Source organism: Sinocyclocheilus grahami, unplaced genomic scaffold, assembly GCF_001515645.1.
Source record: "Sinocyclocheilus grahami isolate Dianchi unplaced genomic scaffold, SAMN03320097.WGS_v1.1 scaffold54.1, whole genome shotgun sequence".
Classification (NCBI taxonomy): Eukaryota; Metazoa; Chordata; class Actinopteri; order Cypriniformes; family Cyprinidae; genus Sinocyclocheilus; species Sinocyclocheilus grahami.
In genome coordinates, this window is record NW_015505233.1 from 3037586 (window position 1) to 3059016 (window position 21431).

At 39.2% G+C, this 21431-nt stretch overlaps 2 protein-coding genes across 2 annotated transcripts in view; both read right to left on the reverse strand.

Annotated features, from left to right (window-relative positions):
- The window catches only part of fmn2a (formin 2a), a 40270-nt gene extending 33358 nt beyond the window's left edge, over nucleotides 1-6912 (reverse strand). Inside the window, exons 1-2 of the mRNA XM_016269719.1 lie at nucleotides 4806-6912; nucleotides 2019-2197 (exon numbers count right to left, since the gene is read on the reverse strand). Coding sequence (XP_016125205.1) covers nucleotides 2019-2197; nucleotides 4806-6912 — 2286 coding nt within the window. The remainder of the gene's footprint in view (nucleotides 1-2018; nucleotides 2198-4805) is intronic.
- Nucleotides 6913-10120: 3208 nt separating this feature from the next.
- chrm3a (cholinergic receptor, muscarinic 3a) overlaps nucleotides 10121-21431 on the reverse strand; it is a 66562-nt gene continuing 55251 nt past the window's right edge. The window contains exon 2 of the mRNA XM_016269720.1: nucleotides 10121-13528. Within this exon, the coding sequence (XP_016125206.1) occupies nucleotides 11725-13509 (1785 nt within the window). The 5' untranslated portion in view covers nucleotides 13510-13528 and the 3' untranslated portion in view covers nucleotides 10121-11724. The remainder of the gene's footprint in view (nucleotides 13529-21431) is intronic.

A 21431-nucleotide genomic window follows, 5' to 3' on the forward strand; every position in this document is an offset into this window, starting at 1 on the left:
CTTGTTGTTTGTCATTTCTCCGATCACAAATGCAGACATGGTTTTATGTTTATGCGGCGCGATGCAACACAACGTGTAAAAAGACAGTACAAGTCATTATAATCCGTAATTATGTCCCCACTGGATGCAACAAACGCCTCGTTTATAATGGGTTTTAATGTCTCGTCGCTCCAGCCGGGACAAGGCATCACAATATGGTAAGGGGCGTAACATTTCCGTCACACGCTTGAGGTATTCAGCCAATCACAACGAACTGGATAGCTGGCCAATCAGAGCACACCTCGCTTTTCAGACCGATGAGCTTTGTAAAAATCGACACATTTCAGAAAGGTGGGGCATAGAGGAGAAACAATAATGTACGGTATGTGGAAAATAATGTGTTTTTTGAACCTTAAACCGCATAAACACATTTCATTACACCAAATACACAAAATAATGTTCTTTTTAGCAACATCATATGACCCCTTTAATTTGTGTTCAGAAGATGAACGAAGGTCTTACAGGTTTGGAACGACATTTCCATTTTGGGTGAACTATCCCTTTAATGAGAATTATATGATTCCAATGTCATATACTGTAGATAGGTAACAGCAAAATATAGAAACTAAAAAAAACATATAGGAATAAAATACACAGATATCTGGATAGAAATGGATAGTGAATCTGATCTTTGCTACATACAGAGAAGAATACAAAGATGTAGCAGCACCAGAGGGCATGTGACCCATCTTACGTAACCCGGTCAGATGGCTTATGCGTGCAGATGTGTCCATTTAAGCGTGCCTAAGCACCCGATACACATATTTACACGTTTGTGAAAGTGTGCTGTACTTGGTCTATAAATATACTGTACACTCACACAACATGAATATGTTTGTTCACACTGCTAAAGCAGGTTAAGTGTGTATGTGTGTGATGACGTAGAAAGGGGGAAGGGCAAGTCACAGAAGCAGTGTTAAATGTTTATCTGTGCAGACACAAATCTGCTTTGGCCGGTGAAGCAAAAGAGAAAAAGAGAAAAAGAGAGTCCTTCTATTCAGGTCACACTGGGCTGAGCACAAAAACATGAAATCGTTGCATGTTTTAGCATATCACTCTAACATACAACATGCCTTGTGTGTTGTAGCAGAATAATCTAAAAATCTCACAATTTTCTCATGCGTGAGATAATAAATACATAATGTGCATCTCTTCCTCTGTCTCAAACAACAGCACAAAGTTACCCTGCTGCTGAGCTCATCTCACATCTGCACAGGCAGAGTCAACTCTGTGGGTTGTTCAACAAAGTGACATAAAATGTGTGAAATCTGGCACATTTTTAGTAACACTCATCAACAGCTTTTCTGTTTCTTCCTCGTGCAATTTAGTGCTGAGCTTAAAGACTTAAAAACTGTGCTGATTATGTATGGAATCAAATTTTTTGCATTATAACCAGTGTGTATATGTCTGATAGACAATCATATTAATTTAAATAATGTATGATTGAAATGTTCAATCATACAGACTAATTTATTTTATTTTAGTCATTTTCAACATTTGGAAAACACATTGGTCTAAAAAGACATCTGGTACACTTGAAAACTGCATTTCAATGTGGTTTATGTTTCATAACAGAAAATTCAAGATCCCATGATTGATGTCATCTCATGCAAACTTTAGCAAGTTATCTGGAATCTTAAGGGTAACCAAACAATTGCTGGTAGCCATTGACTTCCACAGTATAAATAATTTTTTTTACATGGAAATCAATGGCTACCAGCAACCGTTTGGTTACCAGCATTCTTCAAAATATTTTCTTTTGTGTTCAACAGAAGAAAGAAATTCATACAGGTTCGGAACAGCATGAGGATGAGTAAATTATGACAGAATGATCATTTTGGGTTGAACTATCCCTATATACTGTAAGATAATTTAGTGTCATAAAATAAATTCCTCAGATGCTTTCATTTAAAAAAATGATGATTTTGTGAAGTCGTGCATGATAAAATATGAAAGAGACAACATTTTGATGGTCATACATTGAAAATGGGCTTATCTGTAACATCACTTCCTGTAGGTGGTTCCCTGATGCAGTCACTGAAAGGCTGTAGAATCCCCAAAGCCAGAATATGGGAACAGAATCTCTCAACATCCTGTGCAGCACAGTCATCTTCAGAACAACCCCACTGTACTAGACACCTCTCGAACAGAGAGCGACCTGTAAGAGAGTGAAATTGAAAAGATTCTAATTCAAAGCAATATAGAAGGTGAAAATACTGCATTTGTATATGACTGCTGAGGTCTTCTGTGCTGCAGTATATGTACCTCTCATACTATACTTTTTTTTTCTCTGACCTGACTGAGTGTCTGGGGGCAGTGATGCTTCGAACCAGAAAATGAATAAAGTGGAAATTGTGGAGCTTTTGTCTTCATAATTCCTTTCACATCTGAATCAAGTCGAGCCTTTTCATTTGGTCAACTGATGTGTATGTGTGTGCACTTTTCTGAAATAATTATTTCTCCACCCCAAGCATGCATACCCTTGAACTTCCTCTCTCTCGTTTATCAAATGGACACAAACACAATAGCTCATCCTGAGTCTTCATCATAGCCTGATAAATAGGCCAATTTCTGTGTAACATCGATGAGGAAAAAAACTCTTCCTACAAAACATGACTCTAATTTTCTTATTTCATACTCTGTCATGTGCTGTCTGAATTTGGATGTAAAATGACTAATAAATAGCTTTACGCTTGCTCAGCTCACAACTGTCTCAGTGGTGAGCTGAGATTCAGCTCAGATTCATTTGACCTAGAAATAAAGTTAGCAGCCTGCTAATGCTTGCAGGAATAACTAATTGTTGAATTTGATCAAGTTTTTACTTTCAACCCTTCAAGAGTTTTATTTGAAGCATCAAGTAAATGCATGCACTATATATAAAAACAGCATGCAAATAACTTGATGCAAATTAATATGTCTAGGAGCCAGTTTAAACAGGAAGTTGTTTGTAATACACAACACCTTTAGTGTTAATCAGAAAGCATAAAAACAACTATATAACTACATGTACTATTATTTTAGCTAGATATTCAGAGCACAAATGTGCCTTTGAGTTTCCAAGACATGGAACTTTTTTACATTGTACTTATATTTTAAAAATACCTGCATGTAATTACATCTGTAATTAATTTCTGTAATTACATTTATAATTACACAGTTGACCCATCCCTTACACCTTAACCCACCCTTAAACCTACCCATACCACCAAACCTGTCCCTAACCTTACCCGTATCCCACCTTAATAGCAGCCAAAGTGTTTTGCAATACAATATGAACACAATAAGTACATTGCATACTCTGTCATGTGCTGTCTGAATTTGGATGTAAAATGACTAATAAATAGCTTTACGCTTGCTCAGCTCACAACTGTCTCAGTGGTGAGCTGAGATTCAGCTCAGATTCATTTGACCTAGAAATAAAGTTAGCAGCCTGCTAATGCTTGCAGGAATAACTAATTGTTGAATTTGATCAAGTTTTTACTTTCAACCCTTCAAGAGTTTTATTTGAAGCATCAAGTAAATGCATGCACTATATATAAAAACAGCATGCAAATAACTTGATGCAAATTAATATGTCTAGGAGCCAGTTTAAACAGGAAGTTGTTGTAATACACACCTTTAGTGTTAATCAGAAAGCATAAAAACAACTATATAACTACATGTACTATTATTTTAGCTAGATATTCAGAGCACAAATGTGCCTTTGAGTTTCCAAGACATTTAACCTTTGGCTGAATAAGCATTTGATGCTTCAGTGTCTTCAAGGCTTTGTAAACACATTTAGATATGGATGCTAGCTTCATATCAAGGCAGGACCCCAATAGCCCCCAATAGTCTCCATATCTCTTTTTGGACCCACTTTATATTAAGTGGCCTTAACAACTATGTACTTACATTTAAATTAATAATTTGGTACAATGCACTTATTGTGTACATACATGTTTTTACATTGTACTTATATTTTAAAAATACCTGCATGTAATTACATCTGTAATTAATTTCTGTAATTACATTTATAATTACACAGTTGACCCATCCCTTACACCTTAACCCACCCTTAAACCTACCCAAAACACCAAACCTGTCCCTAACCTTACCCGTATCCCACCTTAATAGCAGCCAAAGTGTTTTGCAATACAATATGAACACAATAAGTACATTGTACTTAATTTTTGATGTAAGTACATAGTAGTTAAGGCCACTTAATATAAAGTGGGCCCTCCTTTTTGATCTTTTTCTATTCCTTCGTATCTGATTTGTCCTGCTGTAACCTTCATTGTCAGGAGCAGTCACTATGCATCACCACTTAAAAAAACAGTGTGTCCTTTTGTATGAGTGTGTATTTGAGTGACTTCCTGTGGCACTCTGATTCAGTGAGGCAGAAGCCAAAGCTTTCTTAGCCAGTAGCTAACGTGTGTCTGTGTGTGTTTCTGTGGGATTGTGGGTATGTGTGCAGTGTGCATTTTTCAGAGCCAGATTTTATGTTTTTTGACTGCTCACTAAACCTTGAGGGTAGTGAACCAGATTAAAGAATGGAAAAATAATACAAGGGATTTATACCATGTCTTGGCAACCAACTCTTATGACATGGAATATATCTTAAAAGTTCATGGAATCAGTCATTTAAAATTATGAACTTCTGTGACAGTGCGTATGTGTTGCCAAGATATGTTCCAGCATCTTTTTGTTGGTCTGGACATCAGGTCTTTTTGATTATAAGTGTGAAAACATTGATATTAAATCAATCAAAACACACAATGACTTACCTGAAAACACATCTGGAAAGGCGGATGGCATTTGCCTGCATCTGAGGGTTTGGAAGCCATGATCAATAAGCTCTGATTGATCATGTATGGCTTCACACCATTCTTCATGACAACCCACCGGACCTGCAATGCTACAGGACCGTTGTCTCCGTGCTCTCCAGCTTCCTGCTCTGTATGACCCCTGACTTGATCCCAACTCTAAGCCGACCCTGCGAGGACACATTGGACTTAGGGACGGAGTGGTCAATGGAGATATTATAGGTGATGTGAGCTGTCTGGTGGTTGTTTTAACATAAGAAGTGTGTACTGTAGGATAAGGTTTAACCCCGAGGTTAGCGCTGGAAGTTCTACGTGGTCGTGACCCCAAGCCTAAAACGTTCTCAGATGACCACTGGGTGATGGACGCAGCACTGCTTTTCCTTCTCTGTTGGTGGGAATACTCTCGATCTACCTCCTCTACATGACCATCACCCTCTATGTTCAGCTCTACACTACTAATGCTCTTCTGTGGGACGAAAATTATCCGGCTGATTTTAGACATTGAGCTGGTCTGATTTCTTGAATTGAGACCAATTTCTAGGCTTTGAGTCAGGCTATTGCTACCGTAATGACACTCTTCAAGAGGAGACGATAGAGATGAACTCTCCAGGATCTCCTCGGCACTCTCATAGGAGGTGGATGTTGCTGTAGTATCCTGAAAACTGTAGTTACTGGTTGATTTGGTAACAGATATGGTATCCTGGACACTACTTGTGTCAGTGATACTATCCTGAATGCAATAGTCAATGGCCAAATTGCTCAAACGTTCAGCTTTATTTGCAACATCAGTCACTTCGCCACCTGACTCTGCCTTTAGTGTTGTTGTAATCACCCTTTCTACTGTAGCCCCACTATATTTAAGATCTTGTTCTTTGCTGTCAGATGCAGATACACCTTCTACCTTCTCTGGTTCGCCAATACAAGCAAGGCTACTACAAGTAAGACCCTGAGTGACCTCAGTCTGGCCTTCAGACCCTACTTGTCCACTACAGTTTTGCCCCTCAGAAACTCCCTCCATCTGCTGCTGTTGTCTGATAGTCCTCTGGATATCCAACAGCAGATCTTGGGCCTCGGTGGCTGAGTGGTAGCTGCAGAGGTCTGTATCTGACCCTGATCCCTCAGTCTCTCTCGCAGCATCATCTTCTGTCATGTCCAGAGTTGACTGCCTGCTTTCAGCCGTGAGTTGCTTACTATCAGGCGTGAGACCCTCCAGCTCATCACCCGATATTCCACCATTGCTGCTGTCGTTAGCATCCATGCTCTTAATCCTAATCCCATCATCCAGTACATCCTCTTTGGACAACCCTTTCCGGGAGAGGCCCTTTCTGATACGGATGTTGGAAAATACAGAACCTCTGGAGCCTTCCGATTTGGATTTCTTCTTGCCCGAGTCACCCGACAATTTACTTTTCTTAATCTTCTTGAGATGTTCATGGTCTCGGTCCTCGGTGCTCGCCCCATTCCCAGCACCTTCCACTCCAGTCGTGACAGTGGTCTTCTTCTGCTTGGCCTCCTGGTTTCCCATGTTCCTCAGAAGGCGAACACCTTTAGCGATCAGGCCATGCTGGGAACGCATATGAAAGGACTGACTTTCTCTTTCTCTGTGCTGCTCTCTCTTCTCTCCTCTCTCCCTCTCCGCGCTCCCTTGCACTTTCTCCCTCTCCCTCTCTAATCCCTCTCTCGCTCTCTTCACCGTCGGCAGCAGCTGCTTTGATGATGCAGGCTGTGACGCCGTAGCCGAGGACTGTCTGAGAGACAGCTCCCCCTGCCTCCCAATCTCTTTCACTTTCTCTTGCTCATCTATTTGCTCTGCCAAGTCACATAACGGGCTGCTGGAAGAGCGGACCAACTGAGCATGTGCAGTGTGGCCCTGTGAGGGTGAGAACAGCTGTTGCTTCTGATGTAATTCTGATTGTTGTTGCTGGAGTAATAACTGTTGCTGTTGTCTTCTGATGAGATTTGTCAGGCTGCTCTTCCTCCGTTCTTTCACTCTCTCTCTGAAGGGAGAGGAGTGGAAACTCTCTCGCAGGACAGGTAACTGCATCTCTATTGTCTGAATGGTCTGCATCTTGATTCTTGCTATACTGACCTGAGAGGAGGACACAAACTGATTAAAACTTAGATAGAGAACAGAATTAGGTAGGAGCAGAATTATTTCTAAATTACATATTATATTATTGCATTACACTCCAAACAAGCTAACTTTTTATGGAAAGCAAGAAGTTGGTTACATTTTCTGTTTGTTTTGCAATAGGAAAGTAAATTAGGTGTTACTTTTTACTTCCAAAAAGAATGACTTTATTCAACAATTTCTTGAATTTGAGGAATTGAGACACAATGACCCACACGTGTTAATTTCTCTGCTTGTATACAAGGCACAGAGCATTTAACAATGTCCTTACTACCTTTCTGGGTCTTGAACATGTCAGTTGTGTTGCTCTCTGTGCAGCGTCAGAAAGCGCTTGAATTTCATCAAAAATATCTTAATTGAGTTCCGAAGATGAACAAAATTCTCACGGGTTTGGAACAACATGAAGGTGAGTAATTAAGATTTAAGATAAGAAGGTAACAAGGTAAGAAGGTAACAGAATTAAGATTTTTTTTTACCCCTTTTCTATCCAATCCTGCACACGGAACATCTGAAAATAGCACAGGAATTTCTCTCTCTCTCTCTGTCTGTGTGTGTGTGTGAGAGAGACAGACACAGTGTACCAGTGCAGCGTCATGTGAGCTTATGGACTGATCTCATAAACTGATGTACGCCTGTGGCCAGCAGGCCTGAAATCAGAGTTATCCTCCAGCCTTGTGGCATCAGACACACACCCGTGAGCTTTCAACCGATTTATACAATATTCATTTTAATCCAGTACACAGATATCGATGCCTACAGAAATGAAATTTTTATATCAATAAAAGGTTAGTACTAAACTACATTTCAGAACCATACAGTTAAGTCTATGGAAGAGCAGATCATTTCAAAATATCTAGAAAAGATTCCTGCATTAATTTAGAACAAGTTCAACATGACCTTCATTACAAATGAAATGTTTTCCTCAAGGCATGAAACTACTGATGTCTTTTCACATACAGATACATCTCTCTATTCCTCACATCACTCAGTTGTGTAAGAGGTCTGATTTACTGCTGTATGATTAGTCTAGAAGGTCACTGCTAATCCAAATTGATCTGACCTGGATCAAGAATGAACAGGAGACCTGTCAAACAAGACAGAAAACATAAAGAGAGAAGTTCGGAAATAAAGTGCCTACTTGCCTGGATGAAGTCTCTAGTAAATTGAGGGAACAAGTAAGTGTTTGTGACATTCGCTGGGCTGCTCCTCTTCCTCGATCACATGAATGCTGTTATCACATGGCTTCTCTTCCTACTACATGCCGCCAATAGCAATTGATGCATCTTCTTTCATACACACACAGCGTTAGGGCTTTATGACTTAAAACAAACCAACAAGCAAGTTTCCACAAACATGTTGTGTATTTAAAAAGAGCACTGATTCATTTTAAAATGTTACATTTATTTTGAGAAACAATCTGAGGATAAAAATGCATTTTGTTTTCGGGAGCTGTATTTTTGTAACATTCATTCCTCGATCACATGAATGCTGTTATCACATGGCTTCTCTTCCTACTACATGCCACCAATAGCAATTGATGCATCTTCTTTCATACACACACAGCGTTAGGGCTTTATGACTTAAAACAAACCAACAAGCAAGTTTCCACAAACATGTTGTGTATTTAAAAAGAGCACCGATTCATTTTAAAATGTTACATTTATTTTGAGAAACAATCTCAAACTGAGGATAAAAATGCATTTTGTTTTCGGGAGCTGTATTTTTGTAACATTCAACAGTTATCACAAATCTGACAGTAACTCTATCATTTAACTTGTACACAGCCAATTTGGAACAAAATGAGAGCACAGCCACAAACAACACAATGCACAGAAGCTCAATTTTAACTTTGATCTTACAAGGCCTTACAAAACATACAGCCATTGTTTGCAATGTAAAACATAAAAACATATCATTTCTTTACTCTAATACAAATCAGTTACAAATCAGGCAATCATTCATATTTCTTCAAAACACTAGGGTTGGAAATGAATGGCAAGTGTAAAATTTGTCTAATTTCCAATCAAGCTTTAATATTTGTGAAGAATGTTATTTAATTGTGTGTTTTTAGGATCCAGAAAATGCTATGAAATTAGCTTTAGGATGAAAAGGGAGTAGGCCATTTATTCCATAAATGTTTAAAATGCCATTTCCATCACAGAATGTTAATAATCTTTATTATTGTTATTAATTACATAATTTGAGATGTGATGGAAATCACACATATACATGATGTTTTAGAAATAAGACCACTGTTGGACATTGTTAGTAGGCAAATTAAATAAAATGTGTGGAAAAAGTGTGTTTTAAGTGATTTTAATTTTACCACAGTGCCAAAGGAGCCCATATTTGAAGAAAGACGCATGTTTGATTGATAGGTCTGTATTTTGTGTGCTTTTTATGAAGCAAATCTGCAGCTGCTTTAGGAAACTATATTGGCTTGTTATGTTAAAGCCTGGCATTCCCAAATGTGGTGGTGACAGCAAGCAGTTTGGTTGTAAATGGAATTACGTTCCAACGCACTAATGTCAAAATCTGAATGTCCATTAAACAGTTAAAACATTCTTTAGGTTTCATAAATGATTTCACAGCTAGCCCAGTATATTCAGTGCACAATCTCAAAGTCCAAACATAAGGCATTCCAAAGTATACAAACATATTCAATGTGCACTGAAAACCTACATAATAGCTATTAAAATACTTGTAGCAAAACAAATGTAAACAACCACGCTTTATACAAGAGCAGCTTACGGAAGTGCTTTTTATGAATAGAACACTTACACTTACCAAGACAGCAAAGATACTGAACCTCTGTGTGGCACGCTTTCACGCAAATCAGCAAATTTCACTTAAAAAAAGAAATATCTTCACCGTAAATACTTTGATATACATCACCTTATTTAAAAATCACATTTTAGTTTCTGTTCACTGACAAAAATTAGATATTTAATATTCAACCCCAAAATATTCAAACAAGTAATTGAGAGCATCACATCCGATCAGCTCTCTGAGGTTCAAAATACAGTCTCCTTTCAAATGTACTTTTTATATGTCACTGCTGAACTCCTGAAAGTTGGCACTGCTGATTTAGTAAAAGGCATATAAAAGTCCACAGGAAGTACTGATGGCAATTGCACTTCACAAATCTGACAGTAACTCTATCATTTAACTTGTACACAGCCAATTTGGAACAAAATGAGAGCACAGCCACAAACAACACAATGCACAGAAGCTCAATTTTAACTTTGATCTTACAAGGCCTTACAAAACATACAGCCATTGTTTGCAATGTAAAACATAAAAACATATAATTTCTTTACTCTAATACAAATCAGTTACAAATCAGGCAATCATTCATATTTCTTCAAAACACTAGGGTTGGAAATGAATGGCAAGTGTAAAATTTGTCTAATTTCCAATCAAGCTTTAATATTTGTGAAGAATGTTATTTAATTGTGTGTTTTTAGGATCCAGAAAATGCTATGAAATTAGCTTTAGGATGAAAAGGGAGTAGGCCATTTATTCCATAAATGTTTAAAATGCCATTTCCATCACAGAATGTTAATAATCTTTATTATTGTTATTAATTACATAATTTGAGATGTGATGGAAATCACACATATACATGATGTTTTAGAAATAAGACCACTGTTGGACATTGTTAGTAGGCAAATTAAATAAAATGTGTGGAAAAAGTGTGTTTTAAGTGATTTTAATTTTACCACAGTGCCAAAGGAGCCCATATTTGAAGAAAGACGCATGTTTGATTGATAGGTCTGTATTTTGTGTGCTTTTTATGAAGCAAATCTGCAGCTGCTTTAGGAAACTATATTGGCTTGTTATGTTAAAGCCTGGCATTCCCAAATGTGGTGGTGACAGCAAGCAGTTTGGTTGTAAATGGAATTATGTTCCAACGCACTAATGTCAAAATCTGAATGTCCATTAAACAGTTAAAACATTCTTTAGGTTTCATAAATGATTTCACAGCTAGCCCAGTATATTCAGTGCACAATCTCAAAGTCCAAACATAAGGCATTCCAAAGTATACAAACATATTCAATGTGCACTGAAAACCTACATAATAGCTATTAAAATACTTGTAGCAAAACAAATGTAAACAACCACGCTTTATACAAGAGCAGCTTACGGAAGTGCTTTTTATGAATAGAACACTTACACTTACCAAGACAGCAAAGATACTGAACCTCTGTGTGGCACGCTTTCACGCAAATCAGCAAATTTCACTTAAAAAAAGAAATATCTTCACCGTAAATACTTTGATATACATCACCTTATTTAAAAATCACATTTTAGTTTCTGTTCACTGACAAAAATTAGATATTTAATATTCAACCCCAAAATATTCAAACAAGTAATTGAGAGCATCACATCCGATCAGCTCTCTGAGGTTCAAAATACAGTCTCCTTTCAAATGTACTTTTTATATGTCACTGCTGAACTCCTGAAAGTTGGCACTGCTGATTTAGTAAAAGGCATATAAAAGTCCACAGGAAGTACTGATGGCAATTGCACTTGCTCAGTTGTGCTTCAGTATCACTGAAGCTCTTTGTACACTAAACCAGTGTCTTAAAATGTTACAATCTAGTGACCCGGAATCATAAGTGACAGAACTACACATCCACATTGAGACTCACACATTAAAGCTTCATTATATAGTACAGATACTTGAGGAATCACCCCTTGAAACTTACATTTTAGCATTAGCAAATTAGCTTCGCCACCAGGTTGTTATGTGGAGTCTGTCGGTATGCTCCTGTGAAACCTCACAGCCTGTCTTTGTGGAAAGCTTGGCTTGCTTTTTTTCTGATCCCAGCGACAAAGCAGGATCATCTTGAAAGTGCTACGAAAAGTTTTGTTGCAAAGGGCATAGCACATAGGATTTACTGTACTGTTAACGTAGCATAGCCAATAGCCTAGTGCCCAGAGGTTCTCAGGTATGCAGCCATTACAGAAAGTGTTTACTAGCACCATGATGTTATAAGGCGTCCATGTAATAATGAAAGCAAAAAGGATGGCGCTTAGAGTTTGCGCCGCTTTCTTTTCTTTTATTAGCGACATACGCTTCCGCTTGGTGATTTGCGTTCTTGTGCGAGCTGCAAAACGTTTTGCTAGAGCTGCCTCTTTGAAAGTTATGGGCGCTGAGGGGGATTTGACGGTTGTGTTGGTGCCATCAATGTTTGGATCCATTGATGGCTGTATGCCGGACATTGACTGAACTTTACTCATGCTTCCGACAAACCGCTTGTTCCCGTTTGTGACGGAGCGGGAGATGCTGCCATCCCTGCCATCATTCTCCACAGGGGACCGTAATGGACCTTCCTCAGTGAGATCCTCACAAGAAGTGACCTGGGAGTTTACAGCTGCCCTCATGCCAGGCAGACTGAGAACGATGGAGAAGATCGCCCGCGTGGTGGATGGCGCGCTCTCATCATCGTCAGATGAGCCCGAGTGGTCGACTGACAGTCCAGCGTCGTTGTTGTTCCAGCTGTCGCTGCTGCTCTGATCCGCCTCCCGGTGCGGCCCACCTTTATCCCTGCCACCCGCCTTCCACCCCCAGCAGTGGAATCGCCCACTCAGGCCATGAACGGAGCTTTGTTTGTGGCCAGGTTGGCCCAGTTCGAAGCTGCTGCAGCTTCTAGAGCTCCCCCCAGTGGCGTGGAGGTGGAAGTGCGGCCGCTCGACACCTCCGAACCTTCCAACCGAGCCTTGTAATCCTGCAAGTTCCCGAGAACGGTTCTCTGTCTCCTTGTATATTCGCCAATACAGAACACTCATTATCGTCACCGGCAGGTAGAAAGCCGCCATCGCGGTGCAAAATGTAATTATGGGCTCTGAGAGAAATTGAATGTAGCATTTATCCAGTGGAACCGTTCTTTCTCCTACAAAATACTGCCAGAACAAAATGGCAGGAGCCCAAAGTATGAGCGACACAAACCATGCCAGGCCAATCATCACTCCTGCCCGCCTGGTGGTACGTTTGGCACGGTACGTCAGAGGCCTTGTGATGGAGAAATACCGGTCAAAGCTAATGACCAGCAGATTCATGACGGATGCATTGCTGGCTACGTAGTCTATTGCTAGCCAGAGGTCGCACGCCCAGTGTCCCATTGCCCACTGGCCCATGACAATGTAGGCAGTGTACAGGTTCATAGAGATGACCCCAATGATGAGATCTGCCACGGCTAAACTGAGTAGGAAGTAATTGTTAACCGTTTTGAGCTGGCGGTTGACCTTAAACGACACCATGACCAAGATGTTGCCGATAATAGTAATAAGGGAAAGCAGTCCTGTAAAGACAACGATGAGAATGACCTGCCAGAGCGAGTGGCCGCCCAGAGGATCATAGGATTGACCTTCAACCTCGACATCACTCCCATTGAGCTTGAAAACAGCACTGAGGTTGATGAGGCTTGTGTTCTGGAGCAGTGGCCACAGAGTGGATGCCGGGTAGATTCCCACTCCCAGGGCGTCGGATGGTGAGTACAGGCCCAACTCGGTGCTGTTGGAGTCCATCGTGCAGGCCGGGCATATTCTGAGGAAAAAGAGCAAAATAATCAATTTATGTTTATTTATTTCACATTTATGTCAAATGTTTGCAGTTAAACTTTACAGTAACTGCAATCTATGTATAATGTAGGAGTGCTTCCTAAATAAATGAAGATCACTGTTTCTTTATATCTACACTAGAGGGCGATGTTGATCTATTAAATGAGACAAGTATTAAATCTTAGTTTCTTTTTATAAAGCTTGGAAGGATTCAAACAAATCCATTTTCAAATATAGCATATGATATATTATGTGAATCATGCTGCATCCAAATATGTGGCTGTTGAAAGCACCAGATCCTTTTCTGGAAATAAATAAACAAATAAACATTCATTAACTTGTTCTAAGCCTTGAAAAACGGCTCTATTCTTTAATCCTAAAAAAGTAAATTATTAATATAGGAATAAATCTAATAAATTACTGAATAGGTTGCCATACAAAATGAAGAAATTCACTCTTTTATTAATGCATAAACAAAGTTCTCAAATTCCTAGCCATTGTTGTTGTTGTTTTCCTCATGCATAATGTTATCAGGAACTTATAATGCTCCTTGTTGTTACACTGAATATGTCTGCAAATGTACATTTTATATTAGACAATGTGGGGGGGAATCCGGGCAAGATTTTGATTTTGCATTCTTGACAATTTGTAGTCTTGGTTGCCTATTGCAATTTGAAAATTCTCATTAAATCTATATAAAAGACTCGTAGGTGGTATTTCATACTCTGTATTCCCTCATCGATGATATTTCATACTTGTTCTATGGAACATTACTGAAATTACTTTTGTCCCACATGGTTTGGACTTATAAATCAATACAGCCTTTCTCATAGAAAGTTTCCCCAGAGCTGTCAAAACTTCAAACAAGCTCATCAATGGGAGAAAAAGCTCCTTGTTGAATTCTTAGTTCAAATATGAATCATTGTAATAAGAACCATTTTAATAATATTAATGATGCTACATTTTTTTGTGTATAAGAAACAAAAGAATACATCTCAGATGTATTCATATGTGACCCTGGACCACAAAACCAGTCTTAAGTGTCAATTTTTCTGAATAAATAAGCTTTCCATTGATCTATGGTTTGTTAGGATAGGACCATATTTGTCACAACTCACAACCGAGATACAACTGTTTGAATATCTGGAATCTGAGAGTGCAAAGAAATCAAAATATTGAGAAAATCGCCTTTAAAGTTGTACAAATGAAGTCCTTAGCAATGCACATTACTAATCAAAAATGAAGTTTTGATATATTTACGGTAGGAAATTTACAAAATATCTTCATGAAACATGATCTTTACTTGATATCCTAATGGCTATTGGCATAAAAGAAAAATCTATAATTTTGACCGATACAATATATTTTTGGCTATTGCTACAAATATACCCGTGCAACTTAAGACTGGTTCCCCTTCAGGAAACTCGAGCTGCATCGTCGAACGCTTTGGAAACGCCCCCGGCAATACCCCGTACTGAAGCACATGTGAAATCAGTCCAATAGAGAAGCAAGAAGTCACGAGCGGGGTGAAGTTAGCAACCAGGAAGCATAAAGGCACATCGGCCGTTCCATGGCAGCTCTTGTGGCTACGGAGCGTCACCTGTGGTTGAATCTGTCCAAATTACTAGACAAGGACAGATTCTTCCTGCTGAATGCCCCGCTATCGCCTTCTGGCCTCTTTGGCGGCACAGTCGATACTGTTGTCGAGAGGTTTCAGGAGGCGAAGAAGCAGGTGGCAGCATTCCAGCTCTTCCTCTCTAGCCGTTCCCAGGTCTTTGGGACTGCTGAGCGGGAGCAGTCCCAGTCCAGTCCAGGGCTCCCGCCACGAGGAAACTGTACACCTTGAAGTGAAAGCTTTTCACTTCTTGGTGCGGACAGTGACTGTAAGACCCAGTCAACAGTTGGTACAGGTCTGGAGTTTCTGCAGGAGCGGTTTTCCGCAGGGTTATCCCCCTCTACTCTGAAGGTTTATGTGGCGGCCATAGCTGCTTACCACTCCCTTCTGGGTGGTCAATCATTGGGGAAGCACCCGTTAGTTACACGTTTCCGCCGTGGCACCCGGAGGCTGAGGCCAGTACAGTGCACCAAGGTGCCCTCTTGGGACCTGGTGGTGGTTCTGGAGGCTTTGTGCAATGCTCCTTTCAAACCTATTGAAGATATCTCTGACAAGCTCCTCACGCTGAAGACAGTTTTCCTCCTTGCTATATCCTCACTGAAGAGGATAGGGGACCTTCAGGCACTCGCAGTGTCGTGCCCCGGGCATGGTTGGGGCGTTTCTTTATCCGAGACCCAGTTATGTTCCTAAGGTGCCCACTTCTTCGTCGGGTCCCATAGTACTACAGGCCTTCTGTCCTCCCCGCTTCCAGGAAGCAGGCCAGGAAAGACTCAATCTTCTCTGTCCAGTGCGAGCACTGGACACTTGCATCCACAGAGCAGCCCAGTGGCGTAAAGCAGATCAGTTATTCGTTTGCTTCGGTCCGCCTAAGAAAGGGGTTCCAGCAACCAAGCAAACCATGAGTCAGTGGGTGGTTGAGACCATCACACTGGTCTATGAGTCCTCTGGCCTCCCGTCACCGATGGGGGTCAAAGCGCACTTGACCCGGAGTATGGTGGCCTCCAAGGCCTTATCAGTGGGCATGGCCCTCCAGGATATTTGTGCTGCGGCAGGCTCTCCGCACACATTTGTCCGGTTTTACAGTTTGGACCTGACACCAACTAGCTTGGGTCCCAAATTATCTCGTCTTGATGTGCTCGCCAGACACACATCAGACAGGAACTTGGTCGTATGGCGCAATGGGCATTCTCGTTCCCAAAGCGTTTGACGCAGCTCGAGTTCCTGAAGGGGAACGTCTCGAGGTTACGCATGTAACCATGGTTCCCCGAAGGGAACGAAAAGCTGCATCTTCCTGCCATACTCCCTGCATCCCTGCAGGTGTTCGCTTCCACAGAAGCTAACGTGCATTTGCCGGATGCGCCTTTATGCTTCCTGGTTGCTCACGTCACTCCGCTCGTGACGTCTCGCTTGTCTATTGGATTGATTTCACACATGCTTCATTACGGGGTATCACCGGGGGCGTTCCCCAAGGGAACCATGTTTACATACATAACCTCAAGATGTTTTTTGGTCCAGGGTCTCATATGTTGATGAAAGAGTATCAGAGCCTTACCGACAGGCTTATGGGGATACACAAAACAAAAAAATGTTTGGAAACACTAGTCTAGAGCAACATTTTAAGAGCCTACGTTTATAACAGATATTAAGATATATCAAAAAGACCTTACTATAAACCTGTACATAAATATTAACTGCCGTCTCATTCCATTAAATCTGAATACAATGCATGCTAAAACTAGTTTATATGCAAAAGCACAAGCTCTACCTGTAATGACAACTAGCACATCAAACATTTTCAAAATAGCTATTACTCTCCAGTTAAAAGCCCATCCGTATGTGACAGTCTCTGAGCTAGCAGGCACAAGAACAGCAGGAAAAAATGTTAACATCAAGAAAGATGAAAGATGGGTGAGGTGTTTCTTTACTTTGATTCTGCAAGAGGAAGTTGTTGCACAGCTTTCCCAGAATGCCTCACAGAAACGCACAGTTAATCTCATTGATAGAGGCAGAGAATAGAATGTAACTGGCTCATGGCCAAGGACGGCTGAACATCTCATCTCTTCAGATAAAAATGATATCTAGTTCTTGAACAGAAGTTGCACACAAATACACATAAACACATCTTACTTCTGGGGGGGGGGGGGGGCAACCTTATGAAGTGGCAATCTAATTTCAGAAATAAGTCAAAAAGGCTCCTGACTGCTGCCATAAAAGGAAGGCTGACAATCATATAGCATCATTCAGCAGAACAGGCCTACATTACTAAATATAGTCATAAACTTTAAAGAGGAAAGATTTTGAACCGAGAACATCTGTCTCTCTTTCAGTAACTCTTCTTCATCTTGATAAGGCAGCGGGATGCGAGGGGGAAGACAAAGATGAGAGTGAAAAGTAGATGAGATGCAAGATTAGGGAACGACAACCTGTTCACATAATCACGTTATAAACATTTTGTCGCTAATATACCATATATGGGCTTGAATATTTAAAACAGAGAAAAGAACAATTGGATATGACCACTGTTGCACATGCACACACACACACACACACACACATATACCAAAGAGTCAGAGGTAATTAGCTATTGGATTCAATCTCATTTCTTCTACAGCGCAAACAAAGAGATAATTAATTACTTTACAATAGGCTGACCAAGAATACATATATACTGTAGACACTGTAACAAGGGAACAAAGCTGTGAAAGAGAACCTGATTTGTTTAAAAAAATTATACATTACTAAAATATTTTTGTTTTTAAAATGTTCTTGAAAGAAGCCTCTATGGTCACCAAACCTGCATGTATTTGTTCAAAAAATACAATTGTGAAATTGTATTATTTAAAAGAACTGCTTTCTATATTAATATATTTTAAAATGTAATTTATTCCTGTGATGGCAAATATACATTTTCAGCAATCTTTAGTCTATTAGTGTAATCAAATTTGACTGGTAGTGTATATGGATAACTTAAAAGAAAATAAGTACAAACCAGCAAAAATTGGCTTAAACACATGTTAATCGATAGCAACTGCTTAAATCAGTACACAATTTTGTACAACAATGCTTCTGTTCGTGTAATATTGCTTAAATAACCTCTATACTGTATATCAATGTGGAATACATGTTTAGCAGATAAACAATGAGAGATACTGTATCTCGATGTTTAAAACCAACATTGTAAAAAGCGATATCAGTGTTTAACTAAACAGTTTCAGTTCCGACTGAGATGAGCCATGTTCAAAGCTCTTCTACACACACCTGCACATCACTTCCATATAAAACGGCAAGGATAATATTGTCCAAATTTAAGTGAAATACTATATTAGAACAATTGTTATTATGTCAGATCAAGAAACCATTTATCAGAATTCAATGTGGTAAAGGTGTAGCAGCTAAAAGCACTACTGTTCCAAAGTTTGGAGTTGTTTAAAAAAAAAAAAAAAATTCAAAAATTCAAATTGTGTGTAAATCAGTAAAGCTTGACTGCTTATAGCTTTAGATGGTGCAGTCTGTTTCATCTCTAAAGGAGATATCAGAAATGTTACATAAAAAATATACTGATTAGTGTTTAATCACAGGCTTTGTAAGTAAAGACTGAAAAACAAGAGCATTCAATGCAATAAATAAAACCTCAAAGAGAGTTATGATGTTAAATACAGGCTTCATGTTCATTCATCTGAGTGAGATATCAATAGCAGAGAGGGAATCAAACAACAGAAGATGAAGTCAAAGAGAAATCTAATTGGCGTTGGGCTCTGATTCGGGCCCCTGCGCTCCTGCGTTCAGCTCTGTGATTTTATCCTATTAGGGTTGTGCTATGACCTGAAACAAACACACAAGCTCAGATGAAGGAAAGCAAACACATTTTGTACAAAACTAGTGACACGCATAGGCATAATTCCATTAAGTCGTGGTATTTGGGAATTGTCTTAATTTCGGCTGATCCGCAAACAGCAGCTGATGAGCGGGCTGTTGTCATGGTGACCGGGGAGGATGTGGAGGGAAGCGTGAGGGGCACACGACGGCAAATGAGGTTAGAGCCAACTGTTTGCACATACACACACACCTATAGTTGATTTCATCTGTGAAACTGTAATGTGATTCAAATGTAAAGATGTCAGAGGGCAGGTGAAGAGAAATAGATTTCCATTTTTAAGTGGTCCTTTTTTTCGCACACACAGAGTGAACGCACAAATGCACAGCGGCATGTGCTCGCACACACACACAGTGTGAAGCCTTTGATGACAGACCTGAGAATCAAACGAACATCTGGAGTTTACATGCATGACTTCAGACGTACTGTACATCAAACAGTTTTGTGTGTAAAAACACTCCTCTTCGTATTTAAAGAATTCTTTGCCAGTCTGATGATGCCATAAACACACAGCAATACTTAATATTCCAAAGTGAAATACGTCTGTGGCGATAACGGATTGAAAACCGCAGTGACTGCTTTTGTTTTCATGGTCTTCTTTGGGAAAACACACTTTTATCAGGATAACAGACTGGCATGTGCCGTCCCCCCTGGCGTGGTAGTTAAGTGTGAGGAGAGTGAGTGTAGTAAGAGCACTGTGTGTGTGTGTGTGCTGGGTATTTTGATGTAAGGCATGTGCTGTGAATGAGGATTTCTGAAGAATGATGGTTAAATGTCAATCGTTCTTTTCCAGAGTTTGAGGGAGATCCGTAATTACCTCACACGGCCTTTAACCGACAGAAATGTCAGCGGTGAACGCATGCAGAACTTTGATCAATATGCCCGATTGGAATTGGAATTAATCACTGGCATGGGTACAATTATAGACGGGAAGCCATAATTATCTCACAGTATCTCAATATGACAGTCAGAGGAGATCAGTGAAGCATGAGAGACTGCTCTCTAACAGATTATTTACTGATCTCTTATGATTAAAAGTGATGGCGAGGGATTCGTCCCCGAGCAACTTCCTTCTCCTTATTTTACCTCTGCATATCATCCTCTGACATTCTACCCATAATTTTTTTAGTCCTTGTCAGTTCAGTGGAAGGCGAAGTGTGAAATATCACCAAATGCCACTAAGAAATACAAACGACCATTAAATAAATTATATAAATAACTTCAAATTAAAAATATGTAATATGTACGTTTTTTTTAAGTATTTGAAAAATATGAAAATAAAATGAATAAGTATTTTAGAATTTTATATAATTATTAATTTTACAATTTTTATGTAACTTGTTTTACATAAAATGTCAAATGAATAAGTTTCTGTTTCTAGATCACTAATCAAAGAAGTAAATCTGTGACATTGTACAGACGGTCAGATGTTCTTGTTTCCACTGAGGCTCCAGCATTTATCTCAAATCATGCTGGAGAACATGATCATGAGTTTTGACACAAACTTGTGAAGTTCATGTAGCTAGAAGGTTGCTGTTATTAACGCAAAAGAGAGAAAAAACTAATACTAAGACATTCTGGCATTAATGTAGATTTTTCAAATCAACTTTTCATTGGTACACTGATAATATACAGTAGTTTATTAAAAAAAAAAAAAAAAAAGCATTTTCACTAGTGGACCCCACTGTACAATTTGTTTACAATGGTTATTTGTTCAGTGTAAACTTTACTTTCTAATTTACTAAATGTATCAGATGTGGACAAAGTACACAAATCAAGTACTTGAGTAAAAGTACAGACACTCTAATAAAACATTACTCCAGTAAAAGTATTAAGTACTCCTTTTCAGTTTTACTTGGGTAAAAGTATAAAAGTACTTGATTTTTTAATGTACTTAAATATTAAAAGTAATAAGTACTGACTGATGAATGCTTATTTATTTTACAATTTTATATTCTCTATCCTGATAAAAAATACATCATACACTGATTACCGCTGATAATTACTGATAATTCAAGTTTGCAAGTAAACATAAAATATATCATATAGTATACAGACATGACAAAAAAAAACAGTATGTGTTGCCAAATATAAATAAATATACAATATAAAAACAGGTCGCATTGGGCAAAATGTCTTTTAAGAAAAATATTATACAAACATACTATTTTTACATCCTTTGAAAGTGCTATGGCAGCGGGGTAGAAGCATGGGCATTCATTTGTGTTATTTTAATGTCATGTTTAGCTTTTAAAAAAATGCCCCTGCCCCGTTCAGATGGTAATACACAAATGTGGGCATGTCTAAGTTTAAGCATTTTATACAGTGGGCTTAAACAGTGCATTTACAGCAGCTTAAGTTCACAAACAATGGACACTCATGACTTAATATGATTTTTAT